General features: G+C 54.6%; 8 protein-coding genes across 8 annotated transcripts; 6 read left to right on the forward strand and 2 right to left on the reverse strand.

Annotated features, from left to right (window-relative positions):
- Positions 1-27: 27 nt before the first annotated feature.
- Positions 28-1,835, forward strand: BO70DRAFT_397543 (cytochrome P450; the record flags this gene model as incomplete). Its single annotated transcript, XM_025546713.1, has 5 exons — positions 28-421; positions 464-646; positions 693-1,006; positions 1,070-1,490; positions 1,537-1,835. 5 exons carry the CDS (start codon positions 28-30, stop codon positions 1,833-1,835), a joined length of 1,611 nt encoding a protein of 536 aa, XP_025398240.1.
- Positions 1,766-2,395, forward strand: BO70DRAFT_61475 (uncharacterized protein). Its single transcript, XM_025548592.1, has one exon. It carries the CDS (start codon positions 1,934-1,936, stop codon positions 2,342-2,344), a length of 411 nt encoding a protein of 136 aa, XP_025398241.1. The 5' UTR covers positions 1,766-1,933; the 3' UTR covers positions 2,345-2,395.
- A 327-nt stretch (positions 2,396-2,722) lies between these two features.
- On the forward strand, positions 2,723-6,289 carry BO70DRAFT_293938 (uncharacterized protein; the record flags this gene model as incomplete). The annotated part of the gene is made up of 5 exons (XM_025539456.1): positions 2,723-4,008; positions 4,055-4,221; positions 4,273-4,301; positions 4,880-5,373; positions 5,431-6,289. The coding sequence occupies 5 exons, from the start codon at positions 2,723-2,725 to the stop codon at positions 6,287-6,289; spliced, it is 2,835 nt and encodes a 944-aa protein (XP_025398242.1).
- A 3,227-nt stretch (positions 6,290-9,516) lies between these two features.
- On the forward strand, positions 9,517-13,278 carry acuF (phosphoenolpyruvate carboxykinase PCK1). Its single transcript, XM_025548140.1, has 6 exons — positions 9,517-9,993; positions 10,129-10,204; positions 10,258-10,458; positions 10,800-11,506; positions 11,555-12,179; positions 12,872-13,278. Exons 1-6 carry the CDS (start codon positions 9,812-9,814, stop codon positions 13,190-13,192), a joined length of 2,112 nt encoding a protein of 703 aa, XP_025398243.1. The 5' UTR covers positions 9,517-9,811; the 3' UTR covers positions 13,193-13,278.
- Positions 13,279-13,378: 100 nt separating this feature from the next.
- BO70DRAFT_338811 (cytochrome P450) lies at positions 13,379-15,611 on the forward strand. The gene is made up of 4 exons (XM_025541219.1): positions 13,379-13,803; positions 13,850-13,909; positions 13,958-14,569; positions 14,620-15,611. The coding sequence occupies exons 1-4, from the start codon at positions 13,644-13,646 to the stop codon at positions 15,264-15,266; spliced, it is 1,479 nt and encodes a 492-aa protein (XP_025398244.1). The 5' UTR covers positions 13,379-13,643; the 3' UTR covers positions 15,267-15,611.
- A 1,902-nt stretch (positions 15,612-17,513) lies between these two features.
- Positions 17,514-19,360, forward strand: BO70DRAFT_430211 (putative mitochondrial dicarboxylate carrier protein). Its single transcript, XM_025548141.1, has 2 exons — positions 17,514-18,854; positions 18,923-19,360. The coding sequence occupies exons 1-2, from the start codon at positions 17,932-17,934 to the stop codon at positions 18,969-18,971; spliced, it is 972 nt and encodes a 323-aa protein (XP_025398245.1). The 5' UTR covers positions 17,514-17,931; the 3' UTR covers positions 18,972-19,360.
- On the reverse strand, positions 18,889-19,402 carry BO70DRAFT_61615 (uncharacterized protein). Its single transcript, XM_025548593.1, has one exon. The coding sequence runs from the start codon at positions 19,319-19,321 to the stop codon at positions 19,028-19,030; it is 294 nt and encodes a 97-aa protein (XP_025398246.1). The 5' UTR covers positions 19,322-19,402; the 3' UTR covers positions 18,889-19,027.
- A 2,019-nt stretch (positions 19,403-21,421) lies between these two features.
- BO70DRAFT_294029 (putative plasma membrane antiporter) lies at positions 21,422-23,445 on the reverse strand (the record flags this gene model as incomplete). The annotated part of the gene is made up of 7 exons (XM_025539462.1): positions 21,422-21,783; positions 21,833-21,934; positions 21,992-22,817; positions 22,879-23,052; positions 23,104-23,210; positions 23,266-23,334; positions 23,391-23,445. 7 exons carry the CDS (start codon positions 23,443-23,445, stop codon positions 21,422-21,424), a joined length of 1,695 nt encoding a protein of 564 aa, XP_025398247.1.
- Positions 23,446-24,137: the final 692 nt, after the last annotated feature.

The following is a 24,137-nucleotide window of genomic DNA, read 5'->3' on the forward strand; positions in this document are numbered from 1 at the left end:
GCTTCAAAGCATCTCGTGCTTCTAATCATGGAACAAGGTCTACTAGCAATCTGCCTTGCCTCGGGCGTCTTAGGGGTCTCCGCCCATCTCGGACTTTTCATTCAGTCCGACTGGGAGAAACATGTGGTCTTCCTTGCCAATTGCTTCACCACATGGCCCGTGCTGGGTCTTGGATTCCTGGCCCTCCTAGGGTACAGAGATGTGTGTCGGGGGGTGATCACTGCGTTCCTGACATTTGATATCTCACTCTGTCTTTCTATAGTCACCTATCGATACTTCTTCTGTGCCCTTTGCTGCTTCCCAGGCCCACGACTGGCACGCATCAGCGCACTATGGTCGGTTAAATCTGCTGTAATTGGCGCAAAGTGGCACATCCATGTTAAGGAACTCCATCAGCAATATGGAGACGTTGTTCGGATCAGTATGCGTTTCTGACACTGTAGGCTTTTCTAACTGGACTTAGAACCTCGGGAGATCTCGATCAACGAGCCTTCTGCCATCAAAGACATTCATGGGGTCGGAACGACATGTGTCAAGGGGTCATTCTACGATATGAACTATCCCCACCGCTCTCTGCAGATGGCAAGAGACAAGGCCTTCCATTCCAAAAGAAGACGGCTCTGGGACCGTGGCTTCAGCTCACGAGGTTTAGCCGTCTATCCAGTTGATTGAGACAGAGCTAATAAGATCAGCACTGGCCGGTTACGAACCGTACATTCTCGACCACTGCAAGGAGCTTGTCAAGCTCATCGCGTCCCGAGCGTCGCAGGCGCAGGAGGCAACCCAGCTTATCGATGGGTTTGCCTGGGACACGATGGGGATTCTGGCGTTTGGTAAGTCGTTCAATATGCTGCATGGGGCTCCGCCTCACGCGCTGCAAGAAATGAAGAGCATCAGCCGATACGCAAGCATGCTGCTGTGCGCAACTTGGTTGGTCATGCTTTGTCGGAATATGGCTGGGCTGAGGCGACAGACGGATAAATGGCTAGCATGGTGTGAAGAGAATGTGGATGAGAGAAGAAAGGCATGTCTACCGTCTTGATGGTGAGTTTGATGCTGACAGTCGTAGATGAAACTGACCCGCCGTGACCTCTTCAGCTATCTGATCGAGGACACGGACTCCGATATGGGTCATCCCAAGACCGGGACAGATCAAGACCTCATCTACGATTCGGAGCTCGCCATCACAGCGGGCAGCGATACCACAGCAGCCACTATCAACGCGCTGCTTTATCTGCTCGTGAGGCATCCGGACAAGCTCCAGCGATTGCGCGAGGAGATCGACTCCGCCGTCCCAGGTGGTCAGCTCTCCCACGCGGCGTTGGTCGGTAAGCCCTACCTAGATGGCTGTATCAACGAAGGCCTACGTCTTTGCCCAGCTGTGATGAGCGGAGTGCCGCGGGAGACAGGACCAGAAGGCCTGACTACGGCGGGTGTTTACATCCCTCCGCATACTATTGTCTCTGTGCCGACATACACCATCCACCGAGGTGAGAGATCCATCTGTTCAACAGGATCAATTGCTAACAAATCTAGATCCACGGAACTTCCGAAAGCCCGACGAATTCATCCCGGAGAGATGGGCCAGCCAGCCTGACATGGTCCTTCGGAAAGAAGCGCTGAATGCGTTCTCGGCCGGCACCTACAGCTGTGCAGGGAAGTCATTTGCGATGATGGAGATGCGCCTGGTGATCGCCACGCTTGTGATGCATTTCCACATTGAATTTCCCCCTGGGGAAGGGCAGGAGTCGCTGGAGACACTGGGAGGGACAGGGCCCCGGGACTGTTTCACGACCCATATTCCACGGTATCATCTGATCTTCAGACAGCGATAGGGAATGACAGGCTGTCACACCAGTGAACAATTTCGTGGCTCTCTTGTAGCGTGTGTGTGTCTTGCTCCCAGTAGTTGTAGCGCTTCCATTCACTGGCGATGTCCGGATGCGGCAAGGAGAAACACGGTTGGGGCCTAGCCCAAACCAGGGAAACTACCAGCTGGCTGGCCTTGACCGTGACTCCTTCAGCTCAGTTGCCTCATTTGACCCTTTATTCCCTCTCGCATCTTGGCTTGTCGCACATCATCATGGCCGAGGAGCAGGAGCAGGAGCATGAGCAGGCGCAGGCGCAGGCGCAGGCACAGGCCGGCGGACGAGGCAGCATCAGCATGTACGATCCCGCCCGCGACCGCTGGGAGGAACATCCACTGCCTCCTGCCTCACCTCCGGGTGGCCTCGCCGATCAGCCGGGTCTTCCCTCTGTCGCGGTAAGTTCAAGCGTTGAGATTGAGGTTGTGTGGAAGTCCCCCGTCCGGGGTAAATTGAGTGGACGAAGTGGAGTCGAATAGCTTCTGGCGGCGCTAGGCGGTGATCACGGCAATACTTCTGCGCGTCGCCCGCTGGAAATCTCTGTCCTTCATCCTCCTTCATCCATCCATCTCTGACCTATCCTTGACCTCTAGCCCCCTGGTGAGTCCGCCGTGACCTCCACGGACCCCATCCAGCCATCCATTGCACCTTCGATCCCCGAAAAGCCTCCCCAACGACCCTCCAACTCCGCAAAACCCCGACCCCCGTCCCAACCCGCACGCAAGCTCAACCCTCCGTCCTCCATCGCCAGCAAGATGGGTGACTACTCGCGCTCCGACTCCGGTCGTCCCGAATCCAGAGAAGGCGACTACGAGAAATACGGCGAGAGCAGCTCCCCCGCAGACCGGAAACGCAGAATGGAAGAACCTCCCGCGGAGCAATCGACCGACCGCCCCGTCTCCAAACGCAAGCGTCTCGAAGAACGACACCAGAGGAACCGCAACCGCGGCCAGGCACCTCCCTCGGCCTACTCCCGTCGAGATGGCGATGAGCCCCGCCCCGGTTCTCATCGACCCGCCCCGCCCCGATCCCCGTCCCCCCTGCTCCCCCCCCGTTCCCCGACCCCGGAGGCTCCGGCGCGTCAGCGAAAGAGACCTGGCGGTGGTGCCCGTATGGGTCTGGTGGACCGGGAGACGCTGCGGCGCCGCCAGGAAGCCAGAGAGCGCGCGGAGGAAGAGGACGCGATGCGCAATTCCCAGAGCCGGGGCGTGACGGATATTGTTCGTCAGCACTACAACGCCGTTCCGCAGCGAGGGCGCGAGTGGCGCAAGACAGAGAGTAAGATCAAGGGGCTGCGCAGCTTCAACAACTGGGTCAAGAGCACTCTGATTCAAAAGTTCTCGCCGGATGAGGATTTCACTACGCGGACTGTTGGCTCCAAGGACTGGGCTGATGGAACGGGACCTCCGCCGGCGGAGGAGAGACGCCTCCTGGTCATTGATCTGGGCTGCGGAAAGGGTGGTGATCTGGGCAAGTGGCAGCAGGCGCCGCAACCGGTGGATCTATACGTGGGACTTGACCCGGCCGATGTGTCGGTCATCCAAGCGCGTGAGCGATACGCTAGTATGCGATCTGGGCGGGGTCCGCGCCAACGTCGGGGTCCTTTGTTCCATGGAGAGTTTCGCACCAAGGATTGCTTTGGGGAGTGGCTGGGAGAGGTTGATATTGTGCAACAGGTGGGTATTGATCCCAACGCCGGACCTGGCGGGTCGGTGATGAGCTCGCGCTGGGGAGGTGGTGGCTTCGACGTGGTGGCTTCCATGTTCGCGATCCATTACGCCTTCGAGAGCGAGGAGAAGACCCGACAGATGCTGCGCAATGTGGCCGGAGCTCTGAAGAAGGGTGGGCGGTTCATTGGGGTGTGCCCGAACTCGGATGTCATCAGCGCCCGGGTGGCAGAGGTCAACGCCAAGCGCAAGGGCCGTGAGCCACCGAAGAAGGACGCTGAGCCCGAGGATGGGGAGGTCGAGGAAGAAGAGGCGAAGGTGGAGTGGGGCAACTCGATCTACCGAGTCCGCTTCCCCGGTGAGACGCCGGAGGATGGCATCTTTCGGCCGCCGTTCGGGTGGAAGTACAGCTACTTTATGGAGGAGGCAGTGGGCGAGATCCCGGAGTACGTGGTGCCGTGGGAGGCCTTTCGCGCGTGAGTACCGATCTGCTGATTGAGAGGGAGATGCTAATCGCAGCAGATTGACGGAGGAGTACAACCTGGAGCTGCAGTACCGCAAGCCCTTCTTGGAGGTGTGGCGGGACGAGAAGGATGACGTGGAGCTGGGCCCTCTGAGCGAGCGGATGGGGGTGCGTGATCGCAACACGGGCGAGTTGATGATGACGCAGGAGGAGCAGGAGGCAGTCAGTAAGTATTTCGTTGATCAAACTCTTTGGTGGATAGGTGCTGACAGTTCAGGTTTCTACCATGCGTTCTGCTTCTACAAGGTGTAGACATGCTTCTTTCTCTTTCTTTACAGGTGTAACATAGGAATATTCAAGCTCTTCATGAGGATTTAGGCTATTCGGAATTAAAGATCAATCATATCCCTCTACAAGCATGTAAACCCCCATCCCATCATTATTCCATAACTGTATCTATCTGTAGTTCCGAGTGATCGCCGCTCCGATAAGATAGCCACCCACATTGCCCGAAGCAGTCTAGCGCGCCCTCATCGCGTCGCGTCTTTTCTTTATCTGCGCATCTGCAACTCATCCATCCAAGCCCGAACAAAGAACCCCGACATCCATTTACCTCCGACCTCCCCCTCCCTCCTTCTCCTCCTTCCCCGTTCTTATCTCTCCACCTACAAATAGCCACTCGACCCCCCCTCCCCGCAAAGCCCCCGCCAGAATGCCCCCCGAACCCAGCAACGGGCCCGACCACGACCACAGGAGCCGGAAAGAGAGCAGACTCCCCCCCTCCCACCCTACGAACCCCCACCACAGCCAACCTTGCCACCCACCAAACCACCCACGCTGCCCTCATCTCCCTCATCTCCGGCATACCCCAGCACAAGCTGAAGACACATCTCCACCATGCCCAGGAGAAACTCACCGACGCGGCCGGGGAAGTTAACGAGCGGCTGACGGAAGCGCGAGAGAGAGTAAGGAAGCGCAAGGAGCGGAAACGGCAGATACAGAGCGACAACGGCGACGATGATGCGGAAGGGGGAGGGGGCGATGTTGAAGAAAATGGGGGAGCAGAGGAAGATGACGAGGGAGTGATTGCGCTGGAAAACGCCGTCAAAGAGGTGACGGGCAGGTTGGACACGGCCATGCGGGGCAATATTGATGCCGAGGTGAGGTTTCAGAGCGTGGGCCAGGTGTTGGGGGCGATTGAGAGGGAGATTGGTGAGAAGATGCAGGTTTTGAGACGGAGTCGGAGGAATCGTGATGATGAGGAGGAAGAGCATGAAGAGGAGGAGGAGGAGGATGGTATGCCGCCGTTGGTGGAGCTGGTGGAGGAGAGGTTGGAGGGGAAGGGCGGCGAGTGGGGGGGGTTGTCTCTTACGGACCGGTATATACCCTGTTCTTCTCTTTTTTGAGCTGGATTTGAAGCTAACAATGGTGACAGATACTCCACCAACAACGCCTACGTCGGCTTCTACCGGATCATCCACGAAGCGAAATACCCTGGCGACGACATCCCGCCGCTCCCACACGCCTCGACATGGTTCGCCCACCTCGAGAACTCCTCCCGCACGACCTCCTCCACCAGCACCGTCCAACAGCCCTCCGCCAACATCTCCACCTACACCCCCTCCATCCATACCAACACCTCCGACTCCGCCAACTCCGCCCGTCTCCTCACCCGCCCTGCAACCCGCACAAACCCCAACCCCCAACCCCTTAACCCCTCCTCCGCCGCCCCCGACAACAACGCCGACGACTCCGACGACGACATCGCCATCGAACGCGAGCGCATCTCCCTCAAATGCCCCCTCACGCTCCTCCCCTTCACCTCCCCCGTCACCAGCACCAAATGTCCGCACAGCTTCGAACGCGAGGCCATCTTTAGCATGATCGCCGGAAGCTCGACCACGGTTCCTGATCCGAACGCGAGCATGGCATCCGGCTCTTCGCGCGGCAGTCGACGGCCTCCGAGGGTGAAGTCTGTTAGGTGTCCGGTCTGCGAGGTCATGCTTACCGAGACGGATCTGCGGAGTGATCCCGTGTTGTTGAGACGGGTGAAGCGGGCGGAAGCCGCGCAGAGGAGAGAGGCCGAGGGCGATGTCGAGGAGGGGTATGATGACAGTGCGAGTGCGGGGAAGAGGAAGAGGGGTGGTGGGAGGAGGGGGAGTGGGATTTCGCTTGAGAGTGATCATAGTGAAGAGGAGGATGTTGGGGGAGGGGAAGTGCGAGGGGGAGTAGGAGAGCCGGTGGGAGTAGAGCTAGTGGGAGTAGGGCGAGTCGCAGTTCTGGGAGTAGGGTGAGGATTAAGGAGGAGCAGATTCGTGTGAAGAGGGAGAGGGCTATGTCGAGTGCTGTGGAGGTTATGGATTATGAGGAGGGGGAGGGGGAGGAGCAGGATGGTGAGACTCAGGGTGTAGAGGCGGAGGAGGGCCAGCAGATGGAGGAGACTCAGAATGGGGAGATTGGGGAGGAAGAGACAGCCGAAGAGGAGGAGGCTGAAGAGGCTGAAGAGGCCGCCGAAGCAGCCGAGGAGGAAGACGAAGAAGATGAAGACCCTGAGGAATAAATTGAAAGTACCACTTATGTTTGATACCTTGATGAGTTTATATTCAGCTGCTATATCGCTCTACCCTTCCTTTCTCCAGCCATATTCTAGTATAGCCTTGTCCCTGGCCGCTTTTACTACCATGCCATGGAACGCATCCATCTACAAGAGTCATTCCTCCTCAATATGACACACTTACTCTTCTGTTCACATAGTAACACTTTATGAGTTGAGAAGAGTCTTCTCACCATCAGAATCTATCTGACTTCAAGCTTCAATACCCGCATCCACCCGCTCGGCCTATATACTAGTACTTATATATATCTCTCAGACAAACCCATCCCCCCTCAATCCCTCACCCCCTTTAATTTCGCAAAACATACTTCTTCTTCTACGGTTCTCTGGCAAATTCACGCAACCTCGCCAAAGTCCTGCAACTGCCCGAGATCCCCAGGCTGCGTTCTGCTGGAGTGACAGGCTACCACGCCAAGCTCTAGGGAGAGTACCCTGCGCTTCTTGAGGGCCCGCCGGGTCGTCGGATTTATGGGTCTGCGTATGAGATCACTTTGCCGGGGCAAGGGGATCGGTTGCTTGCCTATATGACCGGGAAATATAGTCTTCGGACTTTTGAGTTTGGTCTGTATGCTCCGGATAATGGGCCACTGGAGGAGACGGTTGAGGGGGGGGTGTTTATGTGGGCTGGGGAAGCAGAGGGTTGGGGGAGTTGGGGGAGTATGAATATTGAATGTTTAATGGTGATTATTTGATGGGGTGTCTGTTTGGGGTTGTGTGGAATCTGTGTAGGAATATAAAGGCGGTAAGTACATCTATAGAATATTTTGCCCGTTGATGTTCCCAATCAGGAAGGCGGGGGATGTGGCTGTCGCGTCTCCCTTCGAAAGTGCTCGCCTCAGCTTGAGACCGATGTATCAATGAATTCTCTATCCAAGTGCCTATTTACTGCACGCTACGCACGCAGGATACGGCTTACCGATCAGGAAAAAGCAGCTTTAGCTTCGCCATAGGACCCGAAATCCCCCGACTTGCATGTGTCTTCAAACTGCCCCTAAAAAACGGTGAGTCGCCTTCGATAGATGGACGCGTCTAGACCGTTGACGCCTCAGGTTCTATATATATCCGCACTCCACAACATTGCTTCTCGAAAGAACTAATGACTCACCACAAAAGGAAGTTCTGCTTTCGCCTGTAGTATTTTGAACTTCCTGAATGCTCCGTACTACAGTCTCTGCGCGATAATACAAAATGGACCAGTCGAATCCTCCAGTTGGGAAGCCTTGCGTGCATAAACGCCCGGTCGCAGGCGCCGCAGGGGTAGGTACCCGACCGGTCCTGATTTGTGGAATGCCACCACCACCACAACGACCAAATCTCCTCCCAGTCTGATCACGAACAACAGCCGGAAAAGGAGATGGAGCAGGCGACGGCTATGCACCTATCCAGCGGGCGCCAATAGCCCACCACCATTAAGCTCGAGGCCCTCCAGGACAAAACTCGACCGTGTGGCTGAGCAATCACCCGAGCGGCAAAACGCTAATTGAGCGATAAAACGACCCCCCCAAGGGGCGTGAGAAAATTGGCATGTGATCGGGGTTACCGTTCAGTCATCACCCAGCCTCCCCCCTAACTACTAGAAACTATAGTATGGTTTTCACGGGGATCGTCTGTATAGCCTCACCAAGAACCCTTTAAGTAATAGAAACGCGAAAACACCAACCAGCTCGGGTACCCTGGTCAAACTCGGCAATTCCCCCAGCAGCGAGAATATCCGGGGAAGAAGGCCCGCGTGGCCCCGGCACCCCTCGGATGCGGGGTACAGATGGTTGGTTGGTGTTCCTTGATCGCGGTGACGTCTTGGGTCGCATTATTCCTGCCCTCGTGTCCATCTACCGCTTTCGAGTCTAGTACGAGGGTATTCCCGACCGTCGCTGGGCTCTGGAGGCATTTGCTTTCTTGGCCGGTGTATCAGTTGACTACTCGGACTGGACTAGAAGTGATGACCGCGTGGAGGGCAAAACGGGGACTACGGAGGGCACCTGACCAAGCCCAAATCCCGGGGAATCGGGTCGGGAGAGATATTCGTGGGACTCGGGAGGGGAAGGGGAAGGGGAAGCGGAATGGGTCTGTCAGGAGGGATTTTCGTTACGTCTTCTTTTTCCTCTTTTGCCCTGCACGACTCTCTTGGTCGGCAGTTGTTTTGTAGAGAATAGAAGATTTCGTCCAGGATAGGGGTTCAAGATTACGAGTGCGCGATTTCATCCCGCATGGCGACGAAAATTGCCCTGGAAATGTGAATCAGATCCCGGTGATTTGCCTCATTTGCCTCATCTGCCTCAATTTGAAGCACACCCGAAAATGATGCTCGAGCCCGAAAACACGGCAATATCTTCTGCCCACTTTGGTGACGTTGGATTGGCAATCCGCCTGAAACAGCGCCGCTGATTGGCTGACGGGGGCCAGGCCTCGGGACGGGGCTGACTAAGGGATAGCCGGAAGCGGGAAAGTGCGGATGAGGGGAACCCGAGTTTCTCCCCCGGCATTTCGCATTTCGTCACTCGGAAGGATTCCAGACGGCAGGCATCCGCGTCGGGTATAGTCCAGCGCCCCCCTAGCCGAGCCAGTAGTACTAGCCACTACTGCCTGCGCTTCCCCCGCAAATTTCTCGACTGCGTCCATCGCCTCTAGACTCCGGCCTGCATTAATTGATGCCACTGAGATCGGCTCAACGTCACCACTTCCCCAGTCCCCCCCCCCCGTTCCAACTGCCACCCCCCCCAGTGTCCATTGCCATTTGTTCAGCAGTTGCCCAGAGTGTCAGGCGTCCTTGGGTCTTTGTAGTGTATTACTCAGTACTCACTCATCCGCATCATCATCATACCGGCCGCAAAAGAAATAAATACCTCGTAGCCAGCAGTTATCTGCTAGACCAGTCACTAGTACTAGCCCCGTTGATGAGACATTAATGTGAACTTGTTTTCCGACGCATCAATTATTCCCGCACCTCTCGTTGGTGCATCCGCCAGCCCTTCCGGAACCACCTCGTGCCCACATCTGGGGTTCGGGACTTTTCGGACGCCCCCCCCGAGAGACATTTCGCCCAATTTGGCGCATTTGCTGCTGCGTCGCGACTCCTCCAAGGCTCCACGATAACCACCGCCGCCTCGACTCGGTCCCTTGCCCCGACATCACCCGCGGAACGGTGGAGAAGGCACTGCGATTTCGATTTCCACTCTTCGTCGCGCCCCGGATTGCGCCCATCATGACCCCTGCCTCAAACATTCATATACCCCCAGCTGCCCCCGTCGAACCTGGCTTTCTCACTTCAGACTTCTTCCAACAGCAGGTTGCAAAGCAACGAAATAATAACTACCACTCCACTTCTCTAAACAAAATGGTTGCTGCTTCGGTCAATCGCACGGCTCTGCACCCTGGTGGTGTTCTGTATGTCGTCCCTTTTGTCTCTTCTTCTTCTTCTTCTTCTCTTTGTCCTCTTCCTTCCACCGTCGGGGCCTTCTGCTGTTGGCCCTCGTGGTGTCGCATAACTAGGATGAACCCTTGCTGACCATGAACCTTCAGGCCCGGTCAGAGTCACACTGAACTCGAGGAGGAACTCCACGAGCACGCCCACATTGACTACGACCGCGTTGCTATTGTAAGACACCTGACCCCGTCGCACGTCTCCTCCATCATCGCTGACCTGGTTAGATTGCCAACCCCGCCGTCCCTGCCCTCTACGAAGATGCTCTGGTCTACGAGACTGGTACTGCCATCACCTCCAGCGGTGCCTTGACTGCCTACTCCGGAGCCAAGACTGGCCGTTCTCCCTCAGATAAGCGTATTGTCCAGGAGGAATCATCAGAGAAGGACATCTGGTGGGGACCTGTCAACAAGCCTATGACCCCTGATGTATGTGCTTTGCCTCCCATTCCCTGTTGTCGTGCTGGACCCTGGACGCATACATCGCACACTATGATCGCCCCTTGCATGGCCCGCTTTGACAAGCCGTCTCGCAATGCGTGGCCGGAACCCAAGCTTTTCTGGCAGCGCAAGTCGCATTGGCAGTGCGTCGGGAAGAAACAAATGCCTCAACGCATCCCTTGAGGCATTTTCACCTCGCTACTGCTGTGCGACGCCAGATTCCTATGCGGACTGGCTGTGTTCCTGCGGGTGTTTGTTTTGCGCAGCCAGGGTCTCACGGATGACGTCATCACATATGTTAAGGCTGACGGCTAACAAAATGTCTACAGGTCTGGCGTATCAACCGTGAGCGTGCTGTCGACTACCTCAACACCCGTAACCGCATCTATGTCATCGATGGTTTCGCCGGTTGGGACGAGAGATACCGCATCAGCGTCCGTGTCGTCTGCGCTCGCGCCTACCATGCTCTGTTCATGCGCAACATGCTTATCCGCCCCTCCGCCGAGGAGCTGAAGCACTTCCACCCCGACTATGTCATCTACAACGCCGGATCCTTCCCCGCCAACCGCTTCACTGAGGGTATGACCTCCGCCACCTCCGTCGCCATCAACTTCGCCGAGAAGGAGATGGTCATCCTGGGTACCGAGTACGCCGGTGAGATGAAGAAGGGTGTCTTCACCGTTCTCTTCTACGAGATGCCTGTCAAGCACAACGTCCTGACTCTCCACTCGTCTGCCAACGAGGGCAAGAACGGCGATGTCACTGTCTTCTTCGGTCTCTCTGGTACCGGAAAGACCACCCTGTCTGCCGACCCCAACCGTGCCCTGATCGGTGATGACGAGCACTGCTGGACTGACCGTGGTGTCTTCAACATTGAGGGTGGCTGCTACGCCAAGTGCGTTGGTCTGTCCGCGGAGAAGGAGCCCGATATCTACAACGCCATCCGCTTCGGATCCGTCCTTGAGAACGTTGTCTTCGACCCCATCTCCCGTAACGTCAACTACGACGACACTACCCTCACTGAGAACACTCGCTGGTAAGCATGCTCAGCCCGCCAGATGAAAGACCAAGCTAACCAGATCAGTGCCTACCCCATCGAGTACATCGAGAACGCCAAGATCCCCTGCATCTCCGACAAGCACCCCTCGAACATCATCCTCCTCACCTGCGATGCCCGCGGTGTCCTCCCCCCGATCTCCAAGCTCACCACCGAGCAGACCATGTTCCACTTCATCTCGGGTTACACTTCCAAGATGGCCGGTACTGAGGACGGTGTGACGGAGCCCCAGGCGACCTTCTCCTCCTGCTTCGCCCAGCCCTTCCTGGCCCTGCACCCCATGCGCTACGCCCGCATGCTGGCGGACAAGATCAAGGAGCACAAGGCCAACGCCTGGCTGCTGAACACCGGATGGGTTGGCGCTGGCGCCACCACCGGCGGCAAGCGCTGCCCTCTCAAGTACACCCGTGCCATCCTGGACGCCATCCACAACGGCTCCCTCAACAACGTCGAGTACGAGACCTACGATGTCTTCAACCTCCACGTGCCCACCTCCTGCCCCGGTGTCCCCGCTGAGCTGCTGAACCCTAAGAACAGCTGGACCGCCTCGACCAGCTTCAAGGGCGAGGTCAACAAGCTCGGCAAGCTGTTCAACGAGAACTTCGCCAAGTACTCCGACCAGGCTACCAAGGAGGTCATTGCGGCCGGCCCGGTGACTGAGTAAAAATGTTCTTTTCTTTTTCTTTCCTCTTGATATGAAACTTCCTTTTCGTGCTTCCTTCTTTTTCTTTTGTTGATATCTTGCATGGCGTGCTGCGTTTGATAATGGGTCATATGAGTTTCCCACAGTTACCCTGTGTGGATAACCCCCCAATGGCGGGGAAAATACCATTGGCATTTTTTCTTTGGGCTTTTCGCTGGGTCTCGAGGTTGTGCCTAGGGATACATGGTAGAAATTGAGAAATTGATCTTTGATATGATACTTTTCTGTTGTGCTCCGTAGTGGCGAGTGTAATACTAGCGGTAGAGGTTGGCCTGCCTGTCTGCCTTAGGCAGTGGTTTCCCTTGTTGGCAGTCACGGGCGCACCCATCAAGTTTATTTTGGGGAAGTTGGATCTCGGCAGATTACTACTTCTTGACGCACATGTCTTGTGCCTCTTCACAGGTATCCTGGCGTGGCTAGCGGACGATCTTGTTTCTTTCTCGCTGCCGAATCAGACTCTCGTTCGCATAGACCAACTGAACTCTTGTACCGTCCGCGACGGCTTTGCGAGGGCTGGGCCCATGGACCCGTGGATATGTTGCTCATGATCGCCTGTGGAACATGCCGGATTGCAAGCACTTTTAGAAAGTCCACTGACAACAATTAAACCATACGTCTTAGCTTCTGATTGCTAACTCAAGAATCCACACTCCCGACAACATCTGGCATGCCACCCGTCGCCCAACATGCTTCCCCCCGAACGCAAGGAGGTCCCAGTGTTTCACGTCAGCACAGACACAACAGACCAGGCCTTGCTGGACCGCGACAACCTTCAACATCTCAGATACAGACCTCCGCCTCGCATGGACGCGTGGTCCAGACACAGGAGACCATCAACCCTGCATAGACGCATCATGCACCTGGATCTCCGATCGCCTTCAGCCGGCGACCATCTCCGACGCGTCGTCTGTGCCCTCGAGATCACAGCATACCTGGGAATCAGAAATATGCTTCACCCCTAGTCCAATCAAGGGGCAAATACCAAAACCACCCGTCACATCGCAATTTGTCCCCCGGAGGCCCCTTCATCCACAACCTCGAGTTGTCGTCACAATGCTCCAGACGGCCCCCCCGACATGATCTACGATTGGCGCGTGGGAAAGGATATACTTACCCACACCCCCCCCCCTCCAAATGACCCCTTGGGGCCCAACCTCTCCCTTGGTGGCGAGTGCCACAGCTACACATATAAGCATACCAGGGGCTGTCGCGGGTGCGAACCCTTCCCGGTTCATTTGAATTTCGTCTCTGCATCCCGATCGCCATGGGAGAGGTGTAATCGACTCATCTTCGCAATATGGACGAGCTTTCGCTGGCGTTGCCGCTTTCTTCTCTTTCCCGGGTATCAGTAGGGGTTGGGATTGTGTTGCTTGCGGTGAGTTGGAGCCGTTGTCGCTCTTGTGGGCGAGACTGATGAACCAGATTCTGGGATATGGCATCTACCAGATTTATTTCCACCCGCTGGCCAAATACCCCGGGCCATGGTTGGGGAAGTTCACAGAGGCCGGGGCGGCGTATCATGCCGTGAAGGGAGACTTGCATCTGCACATCTGGTGGTGTCATCAGAAATACGGTAGGAAACTCTGTCTGGTCTGCCGAATTGGAGGCTGAGTATGCAGGTCCGGTAATTCGGTACACGCCAAATCTGGTCATTTTCAACACGGAGAGTGGGATGAAAGGTTCGTGTTCTCCGTCCTCGGTTGCGGCTGTCGTCTAACGTCGGATAGATATCTACGTGCGTGGAAAGGATCTCCGCAAAGACGTCCACTACGGCGTCATCCAACTCGGAACGAAAAACCTCCTCACGGTCACGAGTCCCAAGGAGCACGCAAAACGGAGCAAGATCATCGGTCCTGGGTTCTCTAGCACCGCGATGCGCGAATTCGAACCGAAGCTGCTGGCGCATGTGCGCAAATTCCGCGACGCGCTGTATCCAGCCAAGGCTGATGGTGCGTGGGGTCCGCCCATGATGATGTCGGAATGGTGCGGATATTTCGCGTTCGATGTCATCACGGATCTGGTGTTTGGGAAGGCGTGTGATCTGCTGGGGAGCCAGGAGCACCAGTGCACAGTGTATGACATCTCGGGGATGATGAAGCGGTTGTCGCTGCTGATGTACGCGCCGTATTTGTTTCTGGGCCGACTCGATAAGAAGCTTTTCAAGGAAGAGGTGCGCGGGATGAAGCGATACCATCGGCTGGTGAACAATATGATGACGGATGCAGCCAGCATGTCCGGACATGTCCTGAGTCGGTTGACCAGCGCACGCGACAGCGTAACCGGCCAGGGACTGAGCGACGTGGACGTGTATTCCGAGGCTGCCATGTTAGCTGTTGCAGGTCAGTTCCTCTGTCATACATTGTTAACCAACACTGACTGACCTCCCCAGGTTCCGACTCCACCTCCGTGAGCCTCTGCGCCAGCCTCTTCTACCTCGCGACCTGCCCACACGCATACACGCAACTCGCACACGAAATCCGCAACACCTTCCCCAGCCCCGACGCCATCCGCACCGGCCCGCTCCTGCAACAATGCAGCTACTTGCAGGCCTGCATCAAAGAAACGCTGCGCATCTCCCCGGCCGTCGCCGGATGTCCCTACCGCCGGGTCGAAAAAGGCGACACGCTGATCGTCGACGGCAACGTGATCCCCGCCGGCTGCAGCGTCGGCACAGGCATCTACAGCATCCACCACAACCCGACGTACTTCCCCCGTCCGGACGCGTTCCTCCCCGAGCGGTGGCTCTCAGACGATCTGGAGAGCAGCTCGGCCGCCTACACCCCGTTCTCGCAGGGTTCGAGAGCGTGCATCGGGCGACACCTGGCGCAGATGGAGCTGCAGCTGGCGCTGGCGCACCTCGTGTGGAGCTACGACTTCCGGCGCCCAGACACGACGGCAGGCGAAATGGGGGCTGGACACCGCGGCGCCAGCGGCGTGGGCAGGACGAATCCAAACGAGTTCCAACTTTACGATCATATCATTAGCCAGAAGAGAGGGCCGGTCCTTCAATTTCGGCCCCGGGTGGATACCAGTTAGATCTTTATACTGGGCTGTGCAAGACGCAAGACGCAGGACGCAAGGAGAAAGATGTGGGTGATTGTTGTGTTGTGTTGTGTTGTGATGATGACGATGATGGATGCCTTCGGCTATTTCCGCACGGATACATGGAACGGAATAATCAATAGCTCCATGTGGTAGATACATGACCTTTTGAATAATGTTTCGATTTGCTCGAATTCGTATCAGTCGTAGTTATTTTTCCGCCGATATCAAGGCGACATGACATGTGTGCTTCGATTCCAGCGAGAATCGGCGGTCCACTTTTGCCAGAGTACGTAGATAGCCGTAGCCGGGGGGGCCGGGGGCCGTAGCGTAGCGGTAGGCCCAGCGCCCCAGTAGTTAATCCTTTGCGTGCCAGTCAGCGAGGGTGATTACTCATTATTATTTACTGACTTAGTACTACTACTACTACTACCGAGTCTACCGAACGGTTGATACCCGAGGTTTGGCCAAGACATATCCGCTATCTAGTATCCGCTGCCTCCTCCTCCTCCCACCCGCCCGGGATCCCGAGATGAGGAACGGTTGTTATAGACTGTTTCTCAGTTTGTGTAAAAAAAAAATTGAGAATAAAGGTCTAGATGAGGCTGGATTGTTCTGTTCTACGTGGCTGGTTATTGTTACTTTTGTGATTATTGTTGATAAGAAGGAGATTGATAGATGGATGGATGGATGGATGGATGGATGGTAGGTATCTACCGAACCTTCCGCCGTCTTGCAACTCAATAGTAAGATAACTTGGGTGTCTAAGGAGACAGATATGAGGATCGGATGGATCCGATTGTTATTCCCTCGGTAATTACCCAGCAGGCAGGTCAGTAAGTAAGCAGTAGTTAAGTGTGTAGGTCAGTAGACCAAAGGCAGACAGAGAGAGCTAGGAGTTCAGTGCTCCGTCCGCTGGTTTCTGCATCGAGAATCCAGAATCCAGAATCCAGAATCCATCCAGGGGTCTCGTCCAACCATCTAACTAGTCAGAGAGCGGTAAGTGCCAAGCGAAGTCATAGATGTGGGGAACGGAGAAGGACTCCTCCGGATCCAGATTCCAGGGCATTGGGATCCCATCCATTATTTTCCAGGGTTGGGTGGGTTGGGTTGTGGAGGCCGAAATTCGGAGGAATCGAGGGAAGAAAGGATCGGGGGAAGGGATCGACTGGGTGGGTGAGGGATGTGTTTTTATCCTTGATTCCTGTATGCTTTGTTGTTTGTTCATGTCATTCATGGTTTTGTGATGTGATGGGTTTGATGTTGAGATGTTGAGTGCATGTCACTGTATATAGATGTACTCCGTCGTAGTAGTTGTAGTGTAGTGTAGTGAAGTCGTTGGTATTAAGTAAGTAGAACTTGCTGTGAGTTGCAAGGCAGGTAAGGTGTTGCATGTATGTATGTATGTACGAGGACCAGATTGATCCGACGGAAGAAGATTGATCAGCCCCTGGATCGACAGAATAGCCGATCTGGAGACAGCTCGACGTTATCAGTGGACGGCTATTACCGAGTACACTGCCTGTATTGTCATTCCTTCTGCGGTCAGTGTACAGGATCATAGCCAGCAGGTGGTAGTTAGTAACTAGTAGTAAGTGAGAGATCCGGCTTAGTCTCGGGTATGGCTCGGTCTCTCACTTGCGACTTTTGACCAGACAACAAACAACCTCGGGCCTTTTGCGTGGCCCGGCCGGTTCTCGTGCCGCCCGATGGGGCCTAGCGCGGGTTCCCCAGGTGGGGCCCCCGCCTGCCGCCATGACGTTTCTCGTATTGGACATTATTGCAGAGAGGACAATGGAGATGGGGACGATGGGAACTATCTATCAACTATTGAGATTCGATCATCGGGTTCACAACAGAAGAGGAAAAGAGAAAAAGAAAAAGAAAGAAAGAGAGAGAGAGAGAGAGAGAGAGAGAGAGACAGACAACCCAACAGTTCACCATGGACGTGGCATCCTCCCTCCCCCCCGCATTTCCAGCTGACGGCATCGTGCAGTAGCGACAATCCGTGAGCTTCTTCTGGAAGTGGAGTGTGGGGATGGCGAAGGGGTTGGAAATGGGGATGGCAATTCCGAGGATCGCAGACCGAGTTAGTCAAGACAAATAACACGGATCTGGACAGTCTGGCCAGGCAGCCAGAAATCCGCCGACAGTATTAATACGGGATGCTACCCTGCGGCCTCACTCTGTTTCTTGTCCATATTTTACTCTCCCCTCTCTGTCCAATCTGTCCCACTTCAACTCCCTTCAACTCCCTTCAACTCCCCCCCCCCCGCGTCTGCCATCATTTGCATCGCCTGCATCATCTGACAACAAGTCCACTTCCTACTTTTTCTCGTCCCCCGTGTCACCGCCTGCATCCACGGTAAGTGGCCTTCCCCTCCCGCGGCCCACGTCACGGCCAGACTTGCTGAGTGCCTGACAAGCACATGCCCGCATGGTCCTCGTCTCCTTCCTTGTCTCCATCCCGCCTCCTTCAAAACCTTCCTCCTGAAAATCCCCATCTGTCCTGAACTCTCCTCCTGAACCTTCCTGTGAAACCTCTGAATCATTTCAAATCCTTTAAATACCCTGTCACGGCACTCCCCACATCGCCATTGTTCGGCTATTAACCCCCTCCTCTCAGTCTCAGTGGTGTGAATCCTGCTTCTTCGTCGACATGGCCTCCACCACTTCGGCCGCCAAAGAGGCCCAGCCTGCTGTCAAAGACGCCCCCGCCCCCGTCGACTTCCTCCACCACCCCTACACGCGCACCGCCCTGCCCTTCGTCAATGGTGGTCTCGCTGGGATGACTGCCACGGCCGTCATCCAGCCCATCGACATGATCAAGGTCCGCCTGCAGCTCGCCGGAGAGGGCATCCGCACCGGTCCCCGCCCGTCCGCCATCGGTGTGGCCCGTGACATCGTCGCCTCCGGCAAGGTACTCGACCTGTACACTGGACTGTCCGCGGGACTGCTCCGTCAAGCTGTCTACACCACCGCGCGTCTGGGCTTCTTCGATACCTTCAGCAAGACGCTCCAGAAGCGCGCCGAGGCCGCCAACCGCAGTGTCACCTTCGCCGAACGCGCCGGAGCCGGTCTCACGGCGGGAGGCGTCGCCGCCATGATTGGCAACCCGGCTGATCTGGCATTGGTGCGCATGCAGTCCGACGGACTGAAGCCCCCTGAGGCGCGGGCCCACTATCGATCGGTTCTGGACGCGCTGTTCCGCATCTCGCGCACCGAGGGTGTCGCGGCCTTGTGGGCGGGCGCATTCCCCACCGTCATCCGCGCCATGGCGCTCAATGTCGGCCAGTTGACTTTCTTCGCCGAGTCCAAGGCCCAGCTCAAGATGCACACCAGCCTGTCCGCCCAGAACCAGACCTTCGCCGCGTCCGCGATCGCCGGCTTCTTCGCCAGTTTCCTCTCGCTGCCGTTCGACTTCGTCAAGACCCGTCTGCAGAAGCAGCAGAAGGACCCTCAGACCGGTCGCCTGCCGTACAAGGGCGTGCTGGATTGCGCGCGCAAGGTCGTCCAGGAGGAGGGCTGGTTGCGCTTCTACCGCGGCTTCGGCACTTACTACGTGCGGATCGCACCCCATGCGTTAGTGTCCCCACCCCCACTCACCCACCCCGTATGAACTAAAAACCAAACTAACCCCGGATCCACAGGATGGTGACGCTTATCGTGGCCGACTATCTGAACTTGATCACCAAGTAAACAGATTCTTGATTCTCCGATGATGATCGGTAGAAGACAGACAAGATGATGAATATTCAGATGAAGGGCCAGATGACATAATGGTACCAGAATGATTGATGTCTACGCCATGCTCGGAATCCGCGTTGCAGCGGAGCGGTCGTCTCGCGACTTCCGGCTATCAGTAGCATGCTGTGAGATATGCCTGTCGCTGCTGTCCGGAACAGTCGCGACGAAGTGGGAGCTGGGAATACCCGTTTGATTTTATTTTTCACTGGGCGGTGCACTGGGTGGAGTTTCTTTCTTTGTTGTTTGTTTCTGGTTCTGTCGGGGCTGGTCGCGACTCGCGAGGGAGGAGTTCGAGTTCTCATAGGCCGGTCCTTAGTTTAACGACATTCACTTATACCAGTATCTTTTTTTTTTTTTTTTCTTTTTAGTTTGTAGAGAGCAATAGGGTAATTACTATTCGCTGTGGCGGTTTTGTATTTGTCAGCTGATTCTTGTTTGCTTACTCAGGATCCTGGCCTTAGGCGACATTCTGTATGTATGAACACCTATATACCTTCCTTACCTTACCTACCTGGTCAAGTATCTTGCAGTATATAGGATTGAGATAGGTAATAGGCCTTGAAGTCTAATGTTTTGCATTAGATGGACTTGAGTTTCTATCTACTGCTGTTGTCTGTCTGATGGACACGACTGCGCGCGTTATTGTTCGCTGTCTCTGCAATTTCGTTGTAGCTACTACTTATATCTACACACTGTGCAGTACAGCTTACTGTTGAGTAACTATACCTGGGTAACTATTCCTCTTCTCCTGGTAGCTGTACTGTATTGTATTGTACTGTACTGTACTGCCTGAGGCTGCATGCTCTTCCACCATCTTTACATAGTAGTTAGTAACTACCTCGTTCATTAGTTAGTTATCTTAGCAACGATTTCCCTTCGCTTCGTCACGTACGGGACCTTCCTTGCCATCACCTTTTCCATTCCTGTGAAACAATCGTCTAGCATTAACCACCAACAGGCAAAAAAAGAAAAAAAGCAAAAAAAAAAAAAAAAAAAAAAAAGAATCATGTCATGAGTTTAAAGTATTTCCTCTCTTTTCTTCTCGGTGGTGGTAGTAGTAGTGAACCCATATATAGAGTTTATAGCTTTAGTTATAACTGGTTGTCGATGGAATAATTATGTAAGGGAGGCGTTTTCGCCAACTTGGTTTTATGGTAAGTACATAGTTAGTAGGTAGTTACTCCTTCTTTAGCAAATACCACAGATCATCCACTTTCTCATACGCTACGCGGGTGGGTTATTAACTGGTCAGGTGGGTAGGTAGGTAGGTAGGTAGGATATTTTTCCGCTGAATTAGGTTTTTTTCTTGATTTTTCTTTATTTTTTTTGTCGCTTGGGTTTAATAATCTGTAGATAGATAGATATTCCATGTAATGTAGTAGTAGATATCGGATTGTACTTAGAGCCCGCTCGCTCAAAGATAGAGATTGAGCAACAAGGAAACAAGTGGGTTGTAATGCGGTGGAAGAGGTAAACTGGAAGATAGTGAGATATTTATTATTCTGACACGGCAGACTTGAACGTCACTTTGGAATGTACCTCTTTCTTCATATGAATCCTTCCCCTAAATAGATATATAACTACTACTTCTTCAGTATCCACTGACAGTGTGATACCCATCAGGCACCATCAGGCACCAACACCCTTCCCCTCCCGCCCAGCTTATCAGCCAACCAGCCAATCAGACCCGAGTCAGTCGGCCCCCTCAGCGGGGCATGACGGGGCGGGGGGACAACAAACCCGGTGAATCATCGCTTCGCGATTGCCAACCCTAGTATTTTTTTAGCTCTTCTGCATATTCTCTCTCTCTCTCTCCTCTCTCCTCTCTCCCTCTCTGATCCCTGCTCATATACTATCGCACTCGTCAAACCCCACGCAGTGAGTTTCCCAGGTCGGGTTCGCATAGCCAGCCGTCTAGGTACTGACTACATATCGTGCGTGCCAGTTACCTACTACCCCGATATCTCATCAACCGTTCTCATCCAACAACCAGCAAAAATGGCCGGTGCTCACACTTCTTGCCCCTCTTGCGGCGCTGCCATCCCCGGCGAGACGAAGACTTGCGGCAAGTGCGGAAAGGTATTTGGGTTCTTGTCGCTGTTGCTGTTCTCTCGTGACGATAGCTGACGGTTATAGACTTGCCCCGTTTAAGTTCGCAATGTTGCGCTAGCAGAAGGTGTTGCGTGAAGCGAGTAGTTGATAAAGGAGGTGGGAAAAGGAAGAGTTGAACGCTTGAGGCGATGGATAAGGATATGGATATGGATAGCTTGATGACGGTGACGATGACGATGAGACGACGATGAGACGACGACGAACTTTCGATTAATGAACAGATATCGTATCATGATCCATGCCGAGCTTGAGCGTGCACCTGCACAGGCGCTGTAAGATCCAGGCTATACCTATACCATGCCTCTCGTATTGACGGCCCTGTATGCCCGCTCCGTTGATTCTTGCGTAGAGAGCCGCTCGACGCGCTCTTCAGCCGGTCCCTCTTCACTTAATCTGAGCATCGCCGTATCTTCCTTGTTCTCCGTCTCACTGTCGCTTTCCAACGGCCGCGAGAACCGGTTGTTGACGATCATCGAATGCCGCCCGCGGTCCATCGTGCAGTTATTGGGTAGAGGCTCGTTCTCGGATAGAAGGACTACCGCGACGGGGTGGTCGTAGATTCGAGGCACCTTGAAGATTCTGTAGAGGGCGTTAAGAGCTGGGACAGATAGCCCGTGGGCGACAATGGAGAAAAGGACAAGCCAGTAGACCACTGTAGATGGTTAGAAGTCATAATACATCTGCAGATCCAGGATCCTTACCAGGCACCATAGAGGTCGTCAGGTTATTGATCTCTCTGTCACTTTGTCCGGGCGCCGGGAACAGTCGTCGAGTGTATTCCACATACGAGATTGCGCCCACTCCTGCAGGTCGACGTCAGCAGTAGGAAGATGAAGAGCGAAATGTAGATGTGAGCTTACCAATTGGCCCAAAATGACCGAGAAAAAGCGCCTCCTTCCAGTCACTGCACACCTTCGGCATTAATCGGTATCCAACCAGGATGGCGGGAATACGCCTAAAAGCCAGGACCATGAAGCTTAATCCGAACAGCCGCCAGAGAGTGATTCCTGTGTGCGGACTTTGGAATTGGCCCCATGGCATGGTTGCGCCCAGATACATGAACACACTGAAATTCAGAATAGTCTCGATAGTCGAGTTGAACGAGTCATGTCGAGCTTGGATCTCCTCGTGGTAAAGTCCGTTCCAGTTCAAGACACATCCCGCGATAAAGCAGGCGAGAGTCTCGTCGGAGCCAAAGCAGCCGCAAGTGCCGACTGCGAGAAGCCCGATTGCCACAGGAACAAGTGTAAAGCTCTCATTGTCGACCCACTTCCGCTTCAATGCCTTGGCGAGGAACTTCTGACACAGAAATCCCACAAAGGCGCCGTAAGAGGCACCCAGGAAGATCATGTACAGGACACCTTCAACAGCCCAATGCTTCAGAGCAGTGCCAGCGCCGCCACCGAAGCGTCCGACTCCGGTTGTTCCGAGAACGTCGGGGACTCCTCGTTCTAGATCAAAGACCTCCAAGCTGAGAGTATTTGCCGGTGCCTCCGCATAGCGTAAGAGAGAAACACCAAGCAGTAAGAGGGGAAAGCCGAACCCGTCATTGCCACCTGCCTCCGCAGAAATGAATTCTCGCAGGGGTCGACGGACGTAGTTATCAGCAAACGGGCCTTTGGCGATCGCTTGCGAGAGAACTGGGTCTGTACAGGTCACACAGGCGCTAATTATAAGAGCTGAGAGCTGCAGTTGCGTGTTAGTAGATCCTAGAGAATGTCGGATGAGGGAATGGATTTAAACATACATAAGAGACGCGTGGGATCAGGAGCTTCACGCACGCGGATGTTGTAATCCACGATATGATCATGAGAGGAAGTAAGCAAATGATCATTTCCTTGAAACGCTGCTTGAGGTATTTCTTGGGTAGTTCATATCCAGCCTTGACCAGCTGTATGCCGATGACCAGACGTGTCAAGCCCTGGCACGGTTAGCACAGGCTCACGGGCGGTCCGAAGGAAAGAGATCTTACATAGGCAATCTCGCTGTTCTTGTTGTCATCATCACCTCCCCATTGCGATATGTTCAAGTACTTGGCCCCGATCGGCCCGAATGCAATGCCAACAAGGAGAGCGGGCACTGGGCTGCTATTAACAACGACAATCTAACGCAGAAGTGATAAAAGCATACATACAGGCTTCACCAAGATACCATCTCTGCTTGAGCTTGAGGGATACAAACCCGAAGAGAAGAATATAGAGACCTTGGCAACGCGTCAGCCATTTCGATCCGAAAACGTCCGACTCTCGTGTTTCTTACCTATAACGGAGAGGACGAGGTTGAAATTGCTGATGTCAAGAATAGGATGCAACATCCTGGTCTAACGTAACAGAGCTATCCCCACTGGGTCGGACCGGGGCCAAAAAAAAAGCCTCAATCTCCGAGCCTGACGCGGGATGCCTGCCTTGGAGCCTCCACGTAGCTACCGGTAAGTGATAATTGTCGTAGCCTCGTGAACTCACCGAAGCCAATGCGTAGATGAGGGAAATAAGCCATGGGAATCAGTCGGGAATACAAGTCAGATTTTTCCTGGGGTGACAGACTAAAAGGTTTGCTCGTAGCCTGGTGGGAAGAACGGTTTACAGTTTCGACACATAGCATCGAGCAAAATCACAGACCCAACCCACCCCTTCAACCGGTGTCTGGCCGCTATCGCGCATCCCGAAAAGGATACGTACATTGCGGGTCCCGATTCGCCTCCCTTGCAGGGGGGCATTGCAGCTGCAAAGCTTGGTTGTGCTTATGGATAATGATCGGCGCGCGAGGTCTGCATCCCATAGGAATGCGTCAGGAATGAGAGTGGCCCGTCTTCTTTGTGATGCGCGAGATAACCGTACATACATGCCAGTGAGAGATTGGGTTTGCTGACGAATAACTTGATCGAGCAATGCACTCCGAAGCCCGAATGCTGGGATGGTGCAGTGACATGGTGTGGTGGAGAGACCGAGAGAGGGAGGCTGATTTACACCCAAGCGATCAGGTAGGTACTAGGTGGTATTGCGCCCA

The sequence above is a fragment of the Aspergillus heteromorphus genome (genome assembly GCF_003184545.1).
Source record: "Aspergillus heteromorphus CBS 117.55 chromosome Unknown BO70scaffold_17, whole genome shotgun sequence".
NCBI lineage: Eukaryota > Fungi > Ascomycota > Eurotiomycetes > Eurotiales > Aspergillaceae > Aspergillus > Aspergillus heteromorphus.